The sequence below is a fragment of the Saccopteryx bilineata genome, chromosome 7, assembly GCF_036850765.1.
Source record: "Saccopteryx bilineata isolate mSacBil1 chromosome 7, mSacBil1_pri_phased_curated, whole genome shotgun sequence".
NCBI lineage: Eukaryota > Metazoa > Chordata > Mammalia > Chiroptera > Emballonuridae > Saccopteryx > Saccopteryx bilineata.
The window spans coordinates 12,779,421-12,802,052 of NC_089496.1; the positions used below are offsets into that span (position 1 = coordinate 12,779,421).

The window sequence follows — 22,632 nt, forward strand, 5'->3', positions numbered from 1 at the left end:
TCCTCATACATTACTACATTTGTTTCAAGGGAAATAGGCATGTTGAGGAAGATGAACAAAAATCAAAAGATACAGAATACTTCGATTCTGGCTATGCAAATGTATATATTTTTATATCATGGTATTTAACTTTAGAAAACACTAAAAATACTACTTTATATTTTCTCTTTAAATTATCACTTTAAAATTTAATATACAGAAGCATTCTTCTTCTAGTCATTAAGTTATCAAGGACCTGTTCAATCCTCCCACCTTAAAAACTAAAAAAATTGAAAAAATATGTGAAATGTTTTTAGACATCAGGCAAGAGGGAATATAAGGCAGTAATCTCTGTAAGAGGAAACAAAAACTGAGCCCTGAGACTTTCCAAGTAAGTGTAAGGCACGTAGTCGCAGCCACTATCACAGCTGCCTGGCCTGTGCTGATTCGCATTCAATTCGGACAGATCGTAAAGAAACTGCAGAGCCAAAAACTGGTGGGCTATTTTCCTTTATTCTAGACCCATACTGGCCAACAAGTCAAAACAAACACACGGGCACCAAAACCCACTTTTCCGTTTTATTCCTAGAATCAAAGGCTCCCACCTCTGTTTGCCTCCATTTTGGCTGCCTTACTCCCCTCCAACCACATGACCTCTCTCCCCTGGAACAACATGATCTCCTTCCCTCTCTTCAAGAACGTGGTCTCTCCCCAGAAATGGCCTCCTAGCTCCTTTTAAAACTTTTCAAAGTCAAAGCCACGTCCCAACATTAGCATAACCATGCCCCTTCCCAAACATGAAAGACAATTAGCTGTATCACGTGAGAGCATCACCACATGAGAGCAGCAGCCATCTTTAATAATAAGAGTGGGCATAAAATAACTTATCTGCCTGACACCAAGTTTACTTCTTGTATAGTTTTCATGATGCAGAGCTTGGAGGGGAAAATCAAAGCCTCACTGAGAAGCCCAAGTTGAGAAGGCATATTTGATTTTTTGTGGGAAACAAGGGCAGCTGCAGTTTCCAGAAAAAAGTACCTGAGAGGAGAGAGCAGCACTAAGAAAATCTGGAGTTCTTCAGGGGAATCCCACTAAGTCTTCATGAGTGTTGATCAGCATGTATATAGGAAAACCATCTCAGCCAGAAGTAGAACCACCAGAAAAAAGCATGAAGAACAATTAACCAAAGTTCAGCCAGGAATGGTAAGAGTTCACAGCAGGGTGGAGAAATCTTGCAATAATGGGTAAGAGCTAGAATATTCAGTTTATTGCTTCAGTAGTAAAGCCAAATTAGCCTTTAAGAAGGCTAAGATCTCCCCTAACAAAACTTCAAAAGCAAGCTGTGGAGGGTTAAATATTGTTTCGAAGCAACTTCTGTGTCCCAGAACAAAGCTCAAAATACTTAATACAAAGAAAAGCCAGCTACAACCAACAAAACTAACAGTGTCTGGCATCCAAACAAAAATTAATATGCATGTAAAACACACACACAAAAAACAGGAAAACACAATCCATAAGGAGAAAAGTCAGTTACCAGAAAATGACTTAGAAATGACAAAGATTTAATAATCATGGACATTAAAAGAGCTACTATATACAAAACATTGCTGAAAAAAATTGAGACAAAGTAAAAGGAAAGAAATCCTAAGTTCATGGATTTTTATTACTATACTAATATTATTAAAATGCCCACAGTACTTAAAGTGAGCTACAGACTCAATGCAATCCCTATTAAAATTCCAATGGCATTTATTTTAAGATATAGAAAAAAACCTATCCTAAAACTTACACAGAATCTTGAAGGACCCCAATAGCCAAAATAACTGAAAAAGAACAAAGTTGGAGAACTCACACTTTCTGATTTCAAAACATATTACAAAGCTATAGCAATCAAAATAGTGTAGTACTGGCTGACATAAAGGCTAACAGATCAATGAAACAGAATTGAGTACAGAAATAAACTCTTACACACATAGTCACATGATCATTGACAAGAATGCCAAAACCACTGAATTGGGAAAAGAGAGCCTCTTCAGTCAGTGATGCTGGGAACACTGGATATCCACATGTAAAAGGATGAAGATGCACCCTTATCTTTTATACCACTGGTCCCCAACCTTTTTCGGGCCACGGACCGGTTTAATGTGAGAAAATATTTTCACGGACCCGCCTTTAGGGTGGGACGGATAAATGTATCACATGACCGAGACAAGCGTCAAGAGTGAGTCTTAGGTGGATGTAACAGAGGGAATCTGGTCATTTTTAAAAAATCGTTCAGACTTAAATATAAATAAAACGGAAATAATGCAAGTTATTTATCTTTCTCTGCGGACCAGTACTAAATGGCCCACGAACCGGTACCAGTCCGCGGCCAGGGGTTTGGGGACCACTGTTTTATATCACATACAAAAATAATTCAAAAAGAATTAAAAACCTAAAACTATAAAACTCCTAGAAGAAAACTTCCAGGAAAACTTCATGGCATTGCTCTTGGAAATAATATCTTGGATATGACACCAAAAAGGCAAATAAAAAAAGCAAAAATAGATAAATAGGACATATCAAACTTAAAAACTTTTTCCCATCAAAGGACATAATCAACAAAGTGAAAAAGCAACCTACAGAATGACAGAAAATATTTGCAAATTATATATCTAATAAATAGTTAATCTTGAATATATAAAGAACTTCTACAATGACAAAAAAATCACATAACTCAATTCAAGAGAGCAAATAACCTGAATAGACATTTTTTCAAAGATAATGTACAAATGGTAATAATAATATAAAAAGATGCTCAGTATCACTAATCATTAGGAAATGCCAATCAAAACCATAATGAGATACCACTTCACACCTAAGTAGGGTAGCTAGCATAAACAAACAAAAAAAAATTACAAATGCTGTCCATAATGTAGAAAAACTGGAACCCTTGTTCACTATTGGTAGAATGGTAAAGTGGTGCAACCACCATGGAAAAGAGTATGGAGATTGTTCGAAAAATTAAAAATAGAACTACCATATGATCCAGCAATTCCACTTCTGGGTATATATCCAAAAGACATGAAAACATGATCTTGAAGAAATAGTTGCATATCCATGTTCACAAAAGCCAAAAGGTAGAAGCAACCCAAAATGTCTACCAATGGAAGAATGGATAAAGAAAATATACTCTAGGCCTGACCTGTGGTGGCGCAGTGGATAACACATTGACCTGGAATGCTGAAGTCTTCATTTCAGAACCCTGGTCAAGGCACATATGGGAGTTGATGCTTCCTTCTCCCTCCCCCCTAAAAATGAATTTTAAAAAATCATATATAAAAAAAATAAAATGGCCTGACCTGTGCTGGAGCAGTGGATAAAGCGTCAACCTGGATTGCTGGGGTCGCCGGTTCGAAACCCTGGGCTTGCCTGGTCAAGGCACATATGGGAGTTGATGCTTCCAGCTCCTCCCCCCTTCTCTCTCTCCTCTCTCTCTTTCTCCCTCCCTCCCTCTCTCTCCTCTCTCAAATGAATAAATAAAATAAAAATTAAAAAAAAAAAGTAGTATACAGAATGTCATTCAGCTTTAATGGAAATCCCGTCACATGCTACAACATGGATGAATCTTCAGGCCATTATAATAAGCAGAATAAGCTAATTACAAAAAGACAAATACTGTATGATTCCATTTATATGAAGTACCTATGCAATCAAATGTGTAGAGACAGAAAGTAGAAGAGTAGCTGCCTGGATATGGGGGGAAGAAAAAAAAGTTGTTTAATGGATATAAAGTTTTAGATTTGAAAGATGAAAAAGTCCTAGAGAACTCTTTCACAACAACATGAATATACTTAATTCTACTGAAGTGTACATTTTAAGTGATTAAGATGATAAATTTTATGCTACGTTTTTACCACAATTTTATTTATTTATTTATTTATTTTTTACAGAGACAGAGTAAGTCAGAGAGAGGGATAGACAGGGACAGACAGACAGGAACGGAGACAGATGAGAAGCATCAATCATTAGTTTTTCATTGTGCATTGCAACACCTTAGTTGTTCATTGATTGCTTTCTCAAATGTGCCTTGACCGCGGGCCTTCAGCAGACCGAGTAACTAACCCCTTGCTGGAGCCAGCAACCTTGGGTTCAAGCTGGTGGGCTTTTCCTCAAACCAGATGAGCCCACACTCAAGCTGACGACCTCGGGGTCTTGAACCCGGGTCCTCTGCATCCCAGTCCAACGTTCTATCCACTGCGCCACCGCCTGGTCAGTTTTTACCACAATTTTTTTAAATGCCTATTATAGATTATATATATTCAAGAAAGGAGAAGAAAACATGAGCATGTTAAGGAGAAATATGGAAGACACAAACGAGATTAAAATGTAGAAGAGGCCCTGTCCTGTTGGCTCAGTGGTAGAGCGTCAGCCTGGTGTGCAGGAGTCCCGGGTTCGATTCCCGGCCAGGGCACACAGGAGAAGCGCCCATCTGCTTCTCCACCCCTCCCCCTCTCCTTCCTCTCTGTCTCTCTCTTCCCCTTCTGCAGCCAAGGTTCCATTGGAGCAAGGTTGGCCCGGCGCTGAGGATGGCTCTATGGCCTCTGCCTCAGGCGCTAGAATGGCTCTGGGTGCAACAGAGCAACGTCCCAGATGGGCAGAGCATCACCCCCTGGTGGGCATGCCGGGTGGATCCCGGTCAGGCACATGCGGGTGTCTGTCTGACTGCCTCCCCATTTCCAACTTCAGAAAAATACAAAAATAAAAAATAAAACGCAAAAAAAAAAAAAAAAAAAAGCAGGCACAGAACTGTATGAGTGCCTACATGATTTAGGATTGTGCCCCATGTAGCTAGCCAGCTAATTAATAAACTCCTCAAAAATTCAAAAAAAAAAAAAAAGTAGAAGAAAACATTAGTGCCTGACCAGGTGGTGACACAATGGATAGAATGTCAACCTGGGACACTGAGGATCCAGGTTCGAAACCCAAAGGTCACCAGCTTGAGTGTGGGCTCATCGGCTTGAGCATGGGTTGCCGGCTGAGTATGGGATTACAGACATGACCATATGGTTGCTGGTTTGAGCCCAAAGGTCGCTGGCTTTAGCAAGGGGTCTCTGGCACAGCTGGAGCATCCCAGTCAAGTCACGTATGAGAGAGCAATCAATGAACAACTGAAATGCCACAACTGTGAGTTGATGCTTCTCATCTCTTTCTCTCCTGTCGAAAACATGAGCATGTTAAGGAGAGACATGGAAGACATAAATGGGATTGAAATAGGACTTTTAGAGATGAAAGATACAATATCTAATAAGAAAAATACACTGGATGAGATTACAAGCAGATCAGAAACTAGTAGAAGAAAAGGTTAGTAATCCTGAGGACACAGCAATAGACAACATCTACAATGAAACAAGGAGGGAAAATAGACTTTAAAAAACCAAACAGCATCAGTTAGCTGTGGGACATTATCAAACGGAGTACTATAATATCAGAATGAGAGGAGAGGGTAAAGGAAGACAGAACAACTTTTTTATTTTTAATTCATTTTAGAGGAAAGAGAGAGAGAGAGAGAAAGGGGGGAGGAGCAGGAAGCATCAACTCACATATGTGCCTTGACCAGGCAAGCCCAGGGTTTTGAACCCGCGACCTCAGCATTCCAGGTCGACGCTTTATCCACTGCACCACCACAGGTCAGGCCAGAACAACTTTTTGAGGAAACAATGACCAAACATTTTCTAACTTTGATTAAAATGATAAATATATAAATCCAAGAAGCTTAACAAACCCCAAGCATAAGAAACATAAAACTACACAAAGCATATCATAATAAAAGTGTTTAAAACCAATGGTAAATTATCTTAAAGGTAGCCAGCTAAAAAATATACTTTCAATATAAATAAATAAGGAAAACAGTAGATTTCATGCTGGAAAAATGCAAATGAGAAGGCAGTGGAACAATATCACTGAAGTCCTGAAAAAAAAAATATCAATCTAAAATTCTATACTCACCAGAAACATATTTCAAAATTGAAGTAAAAAAATGAAGTCAAGAATTTTTTTTCAAAAATATAGAAGCCGAAGGAATTCATCAGCAATAGTTCAACACTACAAGAAATGCTTAAGGAAGAACGCCAGAAAGAAGGAAAATGATAGCTGATGGAGAAGGAATTACCAAAATAAATAAATAAATAAATAGGCTTCAAAATGGTAAACATGTAATTAAATTCTTTTTCTAAAAATTATTTTTAAATCCCTTTAAAAAAGAATTGAGTTTTTACAGCTAAAAGCTAAAAGTATATTGTGAAGTTTCTACCATATATAGAACTAAAATGTATAAAAATAGCACAAAGGGTGAGAGGGGGAAATGAAACTATTCTGTTATAAGGTTCTTACAGGTATGTGAAGTTGACGGTTAAGTTAAAAGATGTATACAGTTACTACAAACAAACATACAACTCAAAAAAATATAATAAATAAGCCAACAGAGGAGGGAGACACATAAAAATAATCAAATACCAAAACAAAACATAAAAAAAGGGCAAAGAACAAAGAACAGAAAGGACAAATAAAAAACAAATATCAAGATGGTAGATTTAGCCTGACCAGGCAATGGCACAATGGACAGAGCATCGGACTGGGATGTGGAGGACCCAGGTTCGAGACACCGAGGTCACCAGCTTGAGCATGTGCTCATCTGGTTTGAGCAAGGCTCACCAGCTTGAGACCAAGGTTGCTGGCTTGAGCAACGGGTCACTCCGTCTGCTGTAGCCCCTGGTCAAGGCACATATGAGAAATCAATCAATGAACAACTAAGGAGCCGCAACAAAGAATCTCATCTCTCTCCCTTCCTGTCTGTCTGTCCCCATCTGTCCCTCTCTCTGACTCTCTCTTCTATGCCACAAAAAAAAAGATGGTAGATTTAAACTCAACAATATCAATAATTACATTAAGTATAGATGGTCTAAATTAAAAAGCAGACATTAAAAAACAATTTAGACCTGTGGTGGCGCAGTGGATAAAGCATCGACCTGGAAATGCTGAGGTCGCTGGTTCGAAACCCTGGGCTTGCCTGGTCAAGGCACATATGGGAGTTGATGCTTCCGGCTCCTCCCCCCTTCTCTCTCTCTGTCTTTCTCTCCTCTCTCTCGGTCTCTCTCTCTCCTCTCTAAAAATGAATAATAAAAAAAAAACTTTAAAAGAAAAAACAATTTAAAAAGCATGACCCCAACTATATGCTATCTACTAGAAATCCACATTAACTATAAACTCACAAATAGGTGAAAAGTATAAGGATGGAAAAAGCTCCATGCTACTACTATTAAAAAGAAAGCTGGAGTGGCAATACTGACAAAGTAGACTGCAGATTAAAGCATATTACCAGAGAGCGATTTCACAATGATAAACGGATCCAATTCATCAAAAGATTATATCCCAAATATGCAGTCATCTAATAATGAACTTCCAAATGTATGAGCCAAACTCACAGAACTAAAAGAAAAATTGGCAAGTCCTTATTCAGTCAGAAATTTCAACACCCCTCTCAAAAACTGATAAAACAAGTACACATAAAATCAGTAAGCATAGAGAAGATGTGAATAAGTGTATCGATCAACTTGATCTGACTGACAATCATAGAACATCCAACATTTTTTTCAAGTAAACATAAATCATTTACCAAGACTGACCATATTCTGGGCTATAAAACAAGCCTCAATAAATTTAAAATGACTCAAATCATACTATGTATGTTATTTTTTTACCCCAGTGAAATTACATCAGAAATTAGTATCTGAAAAATACTCAAATATTTGGAAGCTCATGTACAAACTTCTAAATACCTAATGAGGTTCAAAGAACAAACCACAAAGAAAACCAGCAAGGCCTGACCAGGTGGTGGCCCAGTGGACAGAGTGCTGGACTGGGATGTGGAGGACCCAGGTTCAAGACCCCAAGGTCACCAGCTTGAGTGCAGGTTCATCTGGTTTGAGCAAAGCTCACTGGCTTGGACCCAACGTCGCTGGCTTGAGCAAGGGGTTACTCGGTCTGCTGTAGCCCCACAGTCAAGGCACATATGAGAAAGCAATCAATGAACAACTAAAATGCCATAGCAAAGAACTGATGCTTCTCATCTCTCTTCCTGTCTATCCCTCTCTCTGATTCTCTCTCTGTCTCTGTCAAAAAAAAGAGTAAAAAAAAAAAAAAAAAGAAAGAAAGAAAAAGAAAAAGAAAACCAGCAAGAATTTTTTAACTGAATAGAAAGGAAAAGGATGCAGAGGACTCAGGTTTGAAACCCCAAGATTGCCGGCTTGAGCATGGGTTTACCAGCTTGAGCATGGGGCTGCTGGCTTTAATGTGGGATCATAGACATGACCCCACGGTTGCTGGCTTAAGCCCAAAGCTGCTGGCTTGAGCAGGGGTCACTGGCTTGGCTGGAGCCAACCCAACCCCCACACACATCAGTCAAGGCAAATGTGAGAAAGCAATCAATGAACTATGGTACCACAATGAAGAATTGATGCTTTCATCTCTCCCTTCCTGTCTGTCTGTCCCTATCTGTTCCTCTCTCTCTCACTAAAAATAAATAAAGAAAAAAATTATGTCAGAAGAAAATAATTAACTTAGTTTCCATTTTAAGATTTTAGCCCAGTCAAGAACGATAAAATGCAAAGTCAAGAGCAGAAAGGAAATTCTAAAGAATAGAAATGAATGCAATTAAGAACATAAAATGAATTAAGAAAACCAAAAGCTTATTCTTTCAAAGGGTCAATAAAACAGACAAACCTCTAGCGAGACTGAACAGGAAAAACTGAGAAAATACACAAAAAACATTCAGGAGTAAGAAAGGGGAGATAATGCTACAGATCTTACAGACATTACAATTATAATAAGGGAATGCTATAAACAATTTTATACCAATGAATTCCACAAATTCCTTTAAAGACATAAACTCTTGATGCTCACTCAAAAATAAATAGACCACTTTCTATTAAAAGAAATTAGCCCTGGCCGGTTGGCTCAGCGGTAGAGCGTCGGCCTAGCGTGCGGAGGACCCGGGTTCGATTCCCGGCCAGGGCACATAGGAGAAGCGCCCGTTTGCTTCTCCACCCCTCCGCCGCGCTTTCCTCTCTGTCTCTCTCTTCCCCTCCCGCAGCCAAGGCTCCATTGGAGCAAAGATGGCCCAGGCGCTGGGCATGGCTCTGTGGCCTCTGCCTCAGGCGCTAGAGTGGCTCTGGTCGCAATATGGCGACGCCCAGGATGGGCAGAGCATCGCCCCCTGGGGGGCAGAGCACCGCCCCTGGTGGGCGTGCCGGGTGGATCCCGGTGGGCGCATGCGGGAGTCTGTCTGACTGTCTCTCCCTGTTTCCAGCTTCAGAAAAATGAAAAAAAAAAAAAAAAAAAAAAGAAATTAAATTTGTAGGTAAGATTTTTGTAGTTTCACACACACACACTCCAGGTATAGGTATGAACGTCAGTTAGTACTGTCTTATGTTTTTAAAGATCCATGGAGGGGTCAAATATTTATTATCATGTGCATGAATTTATGGATATAAGTTTGATAAGTTATGTTAGAATTTCAGCAAAATCATTCTAGAAGGAAGCTGTGTGGGGAATTAATTAGTATGAGGCTAAATTAAAAGTGAGACTAATGACAATAATCTAAGGAAGAAATGATGAGGGCCTGAAATAAGTCAGTGGCGACCATGATTTTTATTGTTTATTTTTATTAATTGGGGTGGGTGTTGGGACAGGCATGATTAAAAGATAGCCAGTAGAGCAAATGATCATATGTAGTGATTGACTAGACATGAAAAAGTATGGGAAATAAAAGAATAAGGATGCTCCACGATTTCTGAACACTAGCAGAACCATTCATCAGGGCAGATGATACAAGAGAGAAAACAGATTTGGGAAGAAAAATTTGTTTATTTCCAACAGAAATAAACAGTGCCCAACAGATACATAGTAGGAAATGAAATATATGGAATCAACACTTAGGAAATCTGTATAAATTAACTTGCTTTCTCCCAGGATTACTTGCAATTAAAGCCTTCTTTATAACTGTACAACTAATAACTTTTCTTAAAAGAATTTTAAGGATACAAAGGTAGTTATGAGATTTGAGGGAAAAAGTCCCCTTTTCTATACTTAATTTACAGTACTAGGGACCCAATTTCAGTGATCTTATTGTTATTTAGATTAGCAAAATCCTATTTATTTACTCTACTTGGTTTAATGAGTCTGACCTACTTTCTTCAGAAAAATATTGAGAATGAGAAACTCCCTTCCGATCCTTCCATCTGTATGTGGTTCCAATGATTCAATTATTTCTTCAACTCTGCCTAGTACCTATTGACTATTTTTAAAGTTTTGTTTTCCATTTTCTGATTTTCCTTATAGAATTGTATTTAAAATCTGTTCAACTTAGTCAAATAATTGCACCAATCATTTTCTGATCAAGTCTAATAAGCCAGGAAAGGTGTCAAGTAATTTCCAAACATTAGCTCATTTAATCTTCAAAATCATGCAAAGTATATATATATCTTCGGTTTATGACTAAATAAAACTGAACTTCAGAGTGGTTACATAATGAGCCCAAAGTCATACAACAAAGAATTGAGAGTTGAATCTAGGTCTACAGAACACCAAAAGTGAATGTCTTACTAAGGTCCTTTCATTGGTGTAATAAATACAAGCACCTACTATATATCTTCAAATTTTCTTATAGATACACGTTTCATAGCCTCTTTCGCCAACTGTTTCTGAAACTAGAAAGCTGCATACAGTGCACTTTTTCCCTTTACTTCCTCTCATTATATCTCAAAATTAATCATGTTCTGATCATCATCAGGTAGTAGGTTCAGCCACAACCATTTCCTGTCCCAGTTCCTGTTCACTAGTCAGAATAAAGTCCAGCATATTTTCTTTTCTAGCTCTAAAACTACCTGTTTTAAGCATCAGTGGTTTTTTTCTCATCTGAAAATTTACCTCTATATTTTGTGTCATTTTAGCAATTTGCACAAGGCTAACAATTTGGACTAAAGTGCAGCTTTCCTAAATGTTATTTACTTACTATTTTCAACTTAAGTCATATGATTCTGGTCATCAAGTGATCCACATTTATGAATCAAATGCAGTTATAGTTCTGTGCAATCCTGAAGGAAAGATATAAACATGGGAATTTTCTTTGATTTTCAAGGACAGGCCCAATTTGACACATTCAGTCCTACCTTCACGTCTCAAATTTAAATTCAGAAAAGACAGTCAACATTTATATAAAGGATACTTTGCAATATTGACTCTATAGATTAGGTAAAGGGGTTAAGGAAAGGCAATACTCACTTTAAGATTATTCTTCTTTTTAAAATCAACCCCAAATATAAAAGTGCAAATGACTCAAGTGGTATTAGTCTTCTTTACCAGCTTAGAACGAAATTACTCAATAAAATACAATTACATAGTTGCTTAGCTAGACAGATTTGAAAATGTTGAGGTTTTCCTGTAATTTTAGCATCCATGTGTGTAATTTCCAACCTGCAAATTTGGGTAGTACTCACTGCCCAGCCACATTTATGTATAATTACCACTTAAATTATGCCTTCACAAACATTTTTATACAAAGCCAAAATTACTTGTCACTCCTTCAACCATCTCTGCTCTTCTTCTGTTCTATCTGTGTAGAATGTTCTCCTTTCCTAGCAATGGAAAGTACTACTGCCCTTGAAGGTTCCAGTGATAAGCTCCCTGCTAAACCCCCACAACCCCCACTCTACACTGTTTCTTAAAAGTATTTGTTCTTTTTTCTTTATTCAGGGCTTATCAATATGTCAGTACTTTACATATTTTCTTTCATGCTTAATACTCCCCTTTGAAGTATTATCCTCTCTGCCAAACAAATAAGGAAACTGAAGCTGAAAAAGGTTTGGTATCATGTTTAAGGTCACAAGCTAAACGGGAATTCCTATGCTGATCTGTCTCACCTTTAACTGAATTCTCTTTCCACGAAACCACAAATTCTACAGCAGTCTCTTATAGCATGTATCGTCATTATGTGTTCAAATCTCTCTCTCTCCCACTAAATAATGTTCCTCAAAGACAGGGGAGATAGCCGGACCAGGTGGTGGCACAGTGGATGGAGCGTGGACCTGGGATGCTGAGGATCCAGGTTAGAAACCCTGAGGTCATGCTAGGGACCCAGGTTAGAAACCCTGAGGTTGTAGACTTGAGTGTAGGCTCGTCTGGCTTGAGCACAGGCTCACCAGCTTGAGCGCAGGATCACAAGCTTGAGCGTAGGATCGCAGGCTTGAGCATGGGATCATAGACATGACCCCAAGGTCGCTGGCTTAAACCCCAAGGTTGTAAAGTGCCACAACTACGAGTAGATGCTTCTCATCTCTTTCCCTTCCTGTCTGTCTCTCTCTAAAAAAAAAAAAAGAAAGGCAGGGAAGGTGATTCCATCCTTATACCCTTCACCCAATACTCAACAGTGCCTATTATAGAATGATCTTCAAATATTACTGAATCTGTAACAATACAGTTTATGGTTTTGCAGCATTACTTTCCACTAAATAGTTTCCCTCTACCAAGTCTCTAAGAAGTTGGTGGTAAAGCATAACCTCCATAACCATGTAGACTTGGTAATCAGATTGCTCGGACATGACTCACACCTTAACCAACTTATTAGCTAAGAGATCTTAAACAGCTAAGTTTTAGTTAACTCATCTATTAAATAAGGAGGACAGTAATCATAGTACCAATAACATAAGATCATACAAGAATTAAATGAGATAATATACATATAAGCAACCCAACTATTTTTTGATCCTCGTTTTTTTGACATGCCATCCTGAATTTTCAGTCTAGTGAAGACATTATTTGTTACAACTTTTCAATTTTACATAAAACGGGCTAGCCAAAAAGTTCAAGGTTTAAAAATTGCTTAGGCCATCTACTGGATTTTTAGGGCTCTCTGTCCAGCGCCAGTATGGGCAGGAAAAAAAATTTACTCTTGGAGGCTTGACTCTGCAGGAGTGCCTCCACTATACACTACACTTAATTTGCTTACCACATTTTCATGCTCTGCTAAAAAGTGGTAAAAATCAGAATACTGAGACTTCCCACCTTATTAACACCTAACTTAATATCAATTGATGCATGCTGACAACTTAACCTGTGTGGAAGGCAGGCTATTTCCCCAGCAAGAAATTTTCCCTGGAACCGACCTGTGTCTGGTCTCAGACATGGCTCATTCTCCGCAGACTCATATTCCTTTCCTCCAGAATCTGGAGGCTGAGCCACTCCAGTTTACAAGGGCTTACTCCAGAAAGTTAGCATTTCAAATTGTTATGCTATTTTTAAAGCTCCCTAAGCTAAAGTAGTTTCCAAATTCTCAGAATTCCCCTTTCCAACTTTAAAATGGTTATGAAAAGGTCCAGTTTGAGAGAAAACAAATTTCTAAAATATACATAATCCCTAAAAACAAGAGCAAATCCTAAGGCTGTAGCCTAAATTGGTGGAGGGGGGCAGGCGGGAACGAAAACAGAAAAAGAAAAAAATCTTAAAACATCTAGTGGAGTAAAGCTAACCAAAACCTATAAAATCAAAGTACCACTAGTAACAAAAACCTCTCAACGTAAGCAGGATATACCATTAACAAAAGGAACACGTAAAATCTACAAAATTTTTAATACATTCACAAAGAATTTAAAAATTACTTGGTATGTAGATACTTAAATTAATAAATTGTTCCAGATTCTGTACTTCCCTACTGTTGATATAAAGCAGTTCCTACTTTTTCTTGCAAGGCTAAAAATAAAAAGGGTGACAGCTCAGTGACAACACGATCCCCGAAGTTACACAAGAGGTGTGGAGTTGGAAAAGCCAGGACGAGCAGGCACAGCACCAGCACGCTGACCGTCCCCGGCGGGCAGACAGAAGCCAGGCGGGGAGAGGTGCCGGCGGCCCGCGGGCTGCGTCCCCGTCCGTGCAGGCAGTGCCGGCGCCGGAACGGCACCCGGTGCCCGCTCGGGGCGTGCGGGCAGCGACCCTCCCCGCGCCCGCGCCCCAGTCCCCGGCACCTCTCCCCGCCGCCCGCTCGGCCCCCCGACGCCCCGCACGCCCCCCAGGACGCAGAGCACCCAGCCGGCGCGAGTGGAAGGACTCGGAGAGCAGCCGCGGGAGGGGCGGAGGGCGCGAGGCGGCGCTGGCTCCGGCCCCTCACCGTCAGGGGTCGGCGGCGAAGGAGCCTCTCCCGCCCGCCAGAAGATGGCCAAGGACCGCAGCTGACCCGGCGCAGGGGCCGGCGGCTGCTCGGGACGTCACCGGCGGCAGAGGGCGATGCGTCAGCCCCGGAGCCCCGACCTCCATCCCGCCTGCCGCTCTCCCGCTTCTGCTCCATCCTCGGGATTCTGTCAGAAACCGACGACTACACACCCCTCGCCCAGCGCGAGTGATGCGGCTTCTCACCTCAGGAGCGTGCGCCGCGCCGCTAGGAGGCAGCTAGGCTGCGCGGGAGACACCGAGGAGAGCACCGCCGCCGCCGCGAGAGACCTGGAAGTCACACCGAGGTAGCCGGCGGGCGCGCTGCCTCCACAACCGTCGCCCCACCCCCTCTCCAGCAGGATTTCGTGCCTGAGCCTGCAGTCTCCGCGCGCTAGCGGGGAGGGCGGCAGGACGGGCGGGGCGCCCTGCAGGGGCGTATCCGAGCGCTAGCTAGTTTGATTGGCATCTTCCTGTCCAATGAGACTGCGGGCACTTCGGCGTGTACTTTGACTGACTTTCCTTCTAGCCCGTAATAGTAAAACGGCAGGGCAAGTGGCTTTTTTATCACTGCCCTTTTGGCAAAGCTGAACTAAGGAAAGGTCGGTTGGTTTGCACTAGTGGCCAAATGGTCCAATTACTGCAGGGAAAGGGGCTCTGAACGCAGATTGACGTCCTCTCTCCCTATAGGGTAGGCCCAGGGGCGGTGAGACCCTGCCCCGGATGTGGGCGCGGCCCTGAGGTAGCAGGAGAAATCTTCTGCCGCGGTGGTTTGGAGAGGCGGAACTGAGACCTATTTCTTGATTATCATGTGACGGGTTCTGGATTTAATGGGGGGAAAAGTGTGTAATAGGCCAAGGATCCAAACTGGCGAATTCCCTGATCTTCGCGCTCCTCTCCGCTCTCCGGCCAGCGGCGCTGCCAGGTGAGTCTGGGGTTCCGACGAACTGACATCCTGTACCGGCCTCCGGAAGCCTGGGTGGGCTGCGCCGCCGCCACCCTCCCCGCCCCCATCCATTTACACTCCCAGCCCCCAAAGCACGTAAACCTGTTCGGCACTCGGCTTCTGAGTGCGCCGTGGATCCTGTCGTGCAAGAACAGCGTTCAACTCCAGAAGGTACTTGGCCCACATCGCAAAATGGGGGAGGAGGAAGCCGGATGGGGCGCCGCGGGCAGACCCCCGCCCTTCGAAGATGGAGGGGAACGATAGTTGAGAAAGGTCCTGAAGTTCTAGGACTAGTAGGCGCGAAAATCAGATGAGAACGTTGTTCCTTTGAAGGATGTTTTAGCAGCAGGGGCCTTTCGAAAACGACTATTTAGACTCTAAAATTTAGAGGAGTTCTGTGTAGAGGGCTCATTAAACAAAACTGCTTTTGGCAGGAGTTGAATTCACTTGGAAGAGCAATAGCAATAGCGAGAGAAGGGAAATGGGGGTGGTGTGGGAATCACCGTGGACAAGTGAGTCCGCGCGCAACTGTCACCGAGACACGGAGTTGTTTCTGCATTTGGGGGCCACACAAAGTTTTAACAATGGATAAAGAAACATGAACTAATAATACTTAACTCTCTTCAAGGTTATAGAAATAACCACCTCAGATGCAAAATATTTAAATTGAGCAGATTTTTGTTTTGGAGTATGCAAGCTCCTGCCTTTGAAAAGAAAGAGGAGTAGTAGAAGGAAACAAATACAACCGCCTAAATTAATGAAGACTTATTAGTAAATTATAAATTAGGGTCATATGTAATCATTGAAGCCCAGCAAACAGTCCTTCGAGCGTCGTTTAAATATCAGCGGAGTGTTTCCGGTTGAGGGCATTGTAGTACAAGTGCACACAGAACTTGGTTGCCTCCCACATTATAAAATATGCAGCTACATTGTAGCTGCTACAAGACTTCTTCGCATCCTTTCCACTTCTAGTCTTAAAGCACCTGTATTTCATGCAGCTACCCTTCCTATGACTAGTTGCTATTCAGACTTGTACGAGGCAAAAATGAAGCTTGACTCATCAGTAATGGATGCAAAAGTTATGTATAAACAAGTATATTATCATAAACTTTTGAAAAGTTTGCAAAATAGCCAGATAGATTAGAGATCGGGATTGAGCAAATTTACAGGATAAAATCAGTCCATCGTTACCAATCAGTACACACCCCTCTCTCTACCTTTTCATCCTACTATGGCATCTTCTAGCTAGAAAAGGCAACCAGCACAGAGAAGCAAAAGCATCTGCTTTTCCCCCAGTATGAAGAACCTGCCAGCTAAATAAACAAGATGAGTGCAAGTGAATGGGTATGAAGTGGAAGGAGGGAGTTAGGTGGCTCATAAGGCACTATAGAAATAAAACATATATACATTTGCACCATGATAGCCATCCACTATTTAAAGCAGGGGTCCCCAAACTTTTTACACAGGGGGCCAGCTCACTGTCCCTCAGACCATTGGAGGGCCGGACTATAAAAAAAACTATGAACAAATCCCTATGCACACTGCACATATTTTAAAGTAAAAAAACAAAACGGGAACAAATATAACATTTAAAATAAAGAACAAGTAAATTTAAATCAACAAACTGACCAGTATTTCAATGGGAACTATGCTCCTCTCACTGACCACCAATGAAAGAGGTGCCCCTTCCAGAAGTGCGGCGGGCCGGATAAATGGCCTCAGGGGGCCGCATGTGGCCCGCAGGCCGTAGTTTGGGGACCCCTGATTTAAAGTAATAGAGATGCAACAGAAAACATCCAAGTTCTAAAATCTGATTTATTAAACATTCTCCACCTTTTTTATCTTTCTGCATTTTTACTCCTGCCACCCGTGCTGCTGTTCCTGTCACAACCACCAGTGATCTATTTCTCTTTCCATCAGGTTTCCTCTCTCATCTTCAATCTGTCACTCCCCAATGGGTAATATTCCTGAGTTCATAATCATGCTTAGATTTCTCCCTTACTGAAAATTTCTTCTTGGCCCTTCCTCTTTCTCATTAAATGTCTTTAATCTTCTCCAGATATTTCAAGAGGGAGTAAAATGTGAGCTGGTATTATCTTCTGTGGACTCCTAACCACATGCAATCTATTTTTTTTTTTTTTTAAGTGTGCGCGCAAGAGAGAGAGACAGGGACAGACAGACAGGAAGGGAAAGAGATGAGAAGCATCAGCTCATAGTTATAGCACCTTACTTTTCATTGATTGCTTCTCATGTGCCTTGATGGGGGGGGGCGGGGGCTGGGACAGACCACAATCCAGCTGAGCCAGTGAAGTGACGCCTTGCTTAAGCCTGCAACCTTGGGCTTCAAGCCCTTGACCTTTGAGCTCAAGCCAGAGACCATGGGGTCATATCTATGATCCTATGCTGAAGCCTGCGACCTTGGCATTTCGAATGTGAGTCCTCAGCATCCTAGGCCAAAGCTCTATCCACTGCACTATTACCTGGTCAGATTGTAGTCTGTCTCCCGACTTCACACTCTACTTACCTTTTTTCCAAATGGTCGCAAGACTGATATAAAAACTTAAATATGTTTAGAATATACTGTAAACCTATATGTGAAAATTTACTACTTATATCTCAGTGTTATAGATTAATGCGTTCCCAATCAAAATTCCAAGTTTTTAAGAATTAGTGAAAAATTGCTTGACCACCATTGCGGTGGTGCAGTGGATAGAGCAGCAGCCTGGGACTCTGAAGACTCAGGTGCGAAGACCCAAGGTTGCCTGCTTGGGCGCAGGCTCATCAGCTTGAGTGTGGGATCGTAGAAATGACCCCGTGGTTGCTGGCTTGCGCCTAGTGATAGCTGGCTTGAAGCCCAGGGTTGCTGGCATGAGTCCAAGGTCACTGGCTTGAACAGCGTGTCACTCACACTGCTGTAGCCCCTGGTCAAGGCACATATGAGAAAGCAATTAATGAACAACTAAGGTGCTACAACTCTGAGCTGATGCTTCTCATCTCTCTCCCTTCCTGTCTTGTATGTCTGTCCGTCCATCTCTCTCGTGCACACACGCAAAAAGAAAAAAAAAATGAAAGGACTAAATAGTAGAAAATATTTTGGAAAACAGTGAGTAGGTACTAGGCTTTCCAGATATTAGACTATATCCTAGCCTGACCTGTGGTGACACAGTGGCTAGAGCATCAACCTGGAACGCTGAGGTCGCTGATTCGAAAACCCTAGCCTTGCTTGGTCAAGGCACATGTGGGAGTTGATGCTTCCTGCTCCTCCCCCCTTCTCTCTCTCTTTCTCTGCTCTCTAAAATGAATAATAAAAAATACCTTTAAAAATATATTCTAGAACATAACCAGTAGCAGTCATATAGTACTAGAGTAAAACAGAAATATAGAGCAGTAAGACAGGATAGGGATATAAGAAATAGCCCCAATTATTGAATAATTTAGCATCTAATAATTATAAGATGTCAAATTCTAAGTGATCTTGATTATTGAAAATAGTAAAATAAGTATACCACAAAGCAAATAAAATATTACAAGAAGACTAAAATAAGTTTTATAAGAATTCAAATGAGAAATTTTAACTTAAAAGATGCATAGATTAAATTGTGAAAATACAGTATTATCAATATATTCTATATTATTTAGCCCGGTGACTTCTTTGTAATCTAAATTCTATTTAACGTCTTAATTTTTACTTATTTAAGAAAAAGAGAAACATCAATTTGTTATTCCACTTATTTATGCACTCACTGGTTGATTCTTGTATGTGCCCTGACCAGGGATTGGACTCTTAACCTTAATGTACTGGGATGACGCTCTCTAACCAACTTAGCTACCCTGCCAGGATGTTAGTATCATTTTTATTAACCATTCTCTTACTAAAACTCTCCTCTCTTGGGTTGATACCGTCCACTCCCTTTTCACTGCTCACATATTAGATGCTTTTTCTTAGTACTCCTTGAAATTGAATGAAAATTTGTAGGTGTGCAAATGTACAAAAAGAAGTTAAAAATTAAGAACATCCCTGAGATACAGGAATAAAGTTATGAGTGCCCAGACTTCAGAGGTGGCAACAAAAAGCAACAGACTGTTCTTGAGACATTTTGAATAGCTTATATTAAGGGAGTATACTAAACATTCTGTTGTATTTTGTCATGGACTAAAAGGAATGATGGATACACTGCTATCAAAGATAGGTACCAATTTGTACAGGTTTTAAAAGGAAGATTGGTATAATGTTTTCAAAATTAAGAAATCTGTGAGTGGGAAAAAGCCAGCCTTATCCACCAAGAATGGAAGTTATTTTTTTTTTCTGTTATCAAAACCATCTTGACTTTCTTTCCTTCTCTTAGGGTATATTTCCCATTTTTCGACGCTGCTGCAGCCTCTTTAAACTGTTTAAATGAGAATGTCCTTGGCTCAGAGAGTACTACTCACCTGGCTTTTCACATTACTCTTCTTGATCATGTTGGTGTTGAAACTGGATGAGAAAGCACCTTGGAACTGGTTCCTCATATTTATTCCAGTCTGGATATTTGATACTATACTTCTGGTCATGCTGATTGTGAAAATGGCTGGGCGATGTAAGTCGGGCTTTGACCCTCGACATGGATCACACAATATTAAAAAAAAAACTTGGTACCTCATTGCAATGTTACTTAAATTAGCCTTCTGCCTTGCACTCTGTGCTAAACTGGAACAGTTTACTACCATGAATCTGTCCTATGTCTTCATTCCTTTGTGGACCTTACTGGCTGGGGCTTTGATAGAGCTTGGCTATAATGTCTTTTTTGTGAGAGACTGAGTTCTAAGGACATCATTTTATTTTATTGTGTTCAACAAGCTGTCATTAAAGTGTTTTGAATCTTTGCAAGATTGAAGAATACGAGAAAACCGAGAAAAATACCAAATGTAGTTTTATACTGCTTCCATAAAATAGTCTTGGTGAATCATGGGCTTCAGTCAACCAAAAGCTTAATTATTCAATATTTGAGTTATTAATATCTTTATTATCCTTATTTAAATAAAGTTTGTTTTGGACCTTATATTTCAACTTGACTTTTAAATAATCTGTTGTAATGATGGGTCAATATTTAAGGTAAATATGAACCTTTTAACCTACATATTTGGGTAAAATTTTAATATATCATGGCCCCATTACAACCAAAGTAAATGTCATTTGTGCTTCTAAATAATTATGAAGGAAAAAGAACTGGTTACTGAAATAATTAGGGGGTGCTACTTCATGTTTACATTCGGAAAGAATCTTGAGAGTTTGGATTTTTGTCTAGGCTAAGTTTGTTACCTCTACCTTCTGTTTTGGACAAATGAATTAGAGGAGGCTTATTAAAACGGCAGGAACTTGACAGGAAGATTTTATAGTTTAGTAAAAACTGTACACATGTACATATTATCTAAATATGATTTCTCAAAGGGAAAAGGAAAAGGACAGCCCACATACAAATAGTCACCTAGTCCAGGAGTTAGCAAAATTGTTCTATAAAGGGCTATATAATAAATATAGTATTTTAAGTGTTCCGTTACAACTACTCAATTCACGTTTTGTGGTGAGAAAACCACCATAAACTGTGGCTTTGTTCCAATAAAACTTTATTTTAGAAATGAATTATAAATTTTATATAATTTACATGTGACAAGTTCTTTTGATTTTTGTTTCAATCATTCAAAACTCTTTCTTGCCTGACCAGGTCGTGGCACAGTGGATAGAGTGTTGGACTGGGACGTGGAGGACCCAGGTTTGAAACCTCAAGGTCGCCAGCTTGAGCGAGGGCTCATCTGGTTTGAGCAAGGCTCACCTGCTTGAGCCCAAGGTCGCTGACTAAGCAAGGGATCTCTCGGTCTGCTGTAGCCCCCTGTCAAGGCACGTATGAGAAAGCAATAAATAACTAAGGTGCCGCAACGAAGAATTGATGCTTCTCATCTCCCTTCCTATCTATCCCTATCTGTCCTCACTCTCTCTGTCTCTGTCACACACACACCAAAAAAACCCTCATTCTTGCCTCATAGTCCATACAGGAAGAAAACAAGAAATCGATATGGCCAGTGGGCAGTAGTTTGCTGACTCCTGAGCTAGGTCATAAAACAATCAAAAATAGAAGTTCTGGCCTGACCTGTGGTGGCGCAGTGGATAAAGCATTGACCTGGAACACTGAGGTCACCGGTTCAAAACCCTGGGCTTGCCTGGTCAAGGCATATATGGGAGTTGATGCTTCCTGCTCCTCCCCCCTTTCTTTCTCTCTCCCTCTCTCTCTCTCTGTCATTCTAACTCTCTTCTCTAAAATGAATAAATAAATTAAAAAAAAATAGAAGTTCTGTATGAGATAGGGAAAAGGAAATGTGGAACAGGTCTCCAACGAAATTGGGTAAGAATTGTATGTAAAAGGAAACAGTATAACTATTTTCTTAATTTGGTACTTTGCCATATTAAATAAACAACTTGAAGCAGCACAGTAAGTTAGATGTGTGCCTCTCCAATTCTGACACCAATTCAGATGTGTGGCCCGCCTTGCCTTCCCCCACCTACCCCAACCACCACCAAGGAATTGATTCTGGCACTACCTGGAGATAGCATCACATTGACATGTTAAAGGTTCAGTTCCAGAAGACTACGACAAAACAAGACCCACCTAAACAAGACTCTAATCTAATCCAACCAACATCCAGGTTGGATGGTGTGTGCTTCTGACAGGCTCTAGAGTGAAGGTTCCCCAAACTCCTTCGTCAAGAAAGATTAATTTGCTAGGATAGCTCACAGAACTCAGAGAAACATTTTACTTACTAGGTTACCAATTTATTTTCTAGCTCACAAACAGCCAGATGGAAGAGATGCATGGGGCAAGGTATAGAGAAGGGTCACAGAGCTTCCATGCTCTCAAGCTGATCACTTCCCCCATCTGTTCACCAACTTGAAGGCTTGTTAAACCCTGTTCTTCTGGGATTTTATAAAGGCTTGATTACATAGTCATTAGTTAAATCATTGGCCATTGGTTCCTGAACCCAATCTCCAGCCCCTTTACCTTGGAGGATGAAGGGAATACTGAAAAGTTACAACCCTTTAATCATTGGGTTGGTTTCCCTGGCAACCAGCCTCCATCCTAAGGTTACATTGGAGTTTTCTAAGTCACTTCATTTACATGAGCTCAAAAGATACCTTTATCATGCTTATCATTAGGAAATTACAAGGGTGTTAAATTCCTGTTCCAGGAGCAGGGATGAAAACCAGATATATTTATTAGAAATCACAATTTCACAGCCTCAGTAGTTGGAATCCATTTAAAACATTAATGAAAGAATATAGAAATTATGCTCACAGATGGCAAATGCAAAACTAATGGAATACATAAACAGTATTACAGAAAAATACCTTTCTACATTTGTTTTTAGTTTTAGGATACTTCCTTTATAATATAGAGATGTTCACTAATGGTTTTTATAAAAAGAACTAACGCACTCTGCCT

General features: G+C 40.6%; 2 protein-coding genes across 6 annotated transcripts in view; one reads left to right on the top strand and one right to left on the bottom strand.

Moving 5' to 3' along the window:
- The window catches only part of PHTF2 (putative homeodomain transcription factor 2), a 173,311-nt gene extending 158,566 nt beyond the window's left edge, over positions 1–14,745 (bottom strand). For all 4 annotated transcript variants that reach the window (XM_066240566.1, XM_066240564.1, XM_066240562.1 and 1 more), the window contains exon 1: positions 14,422–14,745. The gene's annotated coding sequence lies outside the window, so the exon portion shown is untranslated. The remainder of the gene's footprint in view (positions 1–14,421) is intronic.
- Positions 14,746–14,929: 184 nt separating this feature from the next.
- On the top strand, positions 14,930–20,199 carry TMEM60 (transmembrane protein 60). Of its 2 annotated transcripts, none has more exons than XM_066240567.1 (2): positions 14,930–15,139; positions 19,507–20,199. In XM_066240567.1, exon 2 carries the CDS (start codon positions 19,557–19,559, stop codon positions 19,956–19,958), a length of 402 nt encoding a protein of 133 aa, XP_066096664.1. In that variant the 5' UTR covers positions 14,930–15,139; positions 19,507–19,556; the 3' UTR covers positions 19,959–20,199. The 2 variants fall into 2 exon arrangements, with proteins under 2 accessions (XP_066096664.1, XP_066096665.1); XM_066240568.1 differs by lacking the exon at positions 14,930–15,139 and adding an exon at positions 15,152–15,331.
- Positions 20,200–22,632: the final 2,433 nt, after the last annotated feature.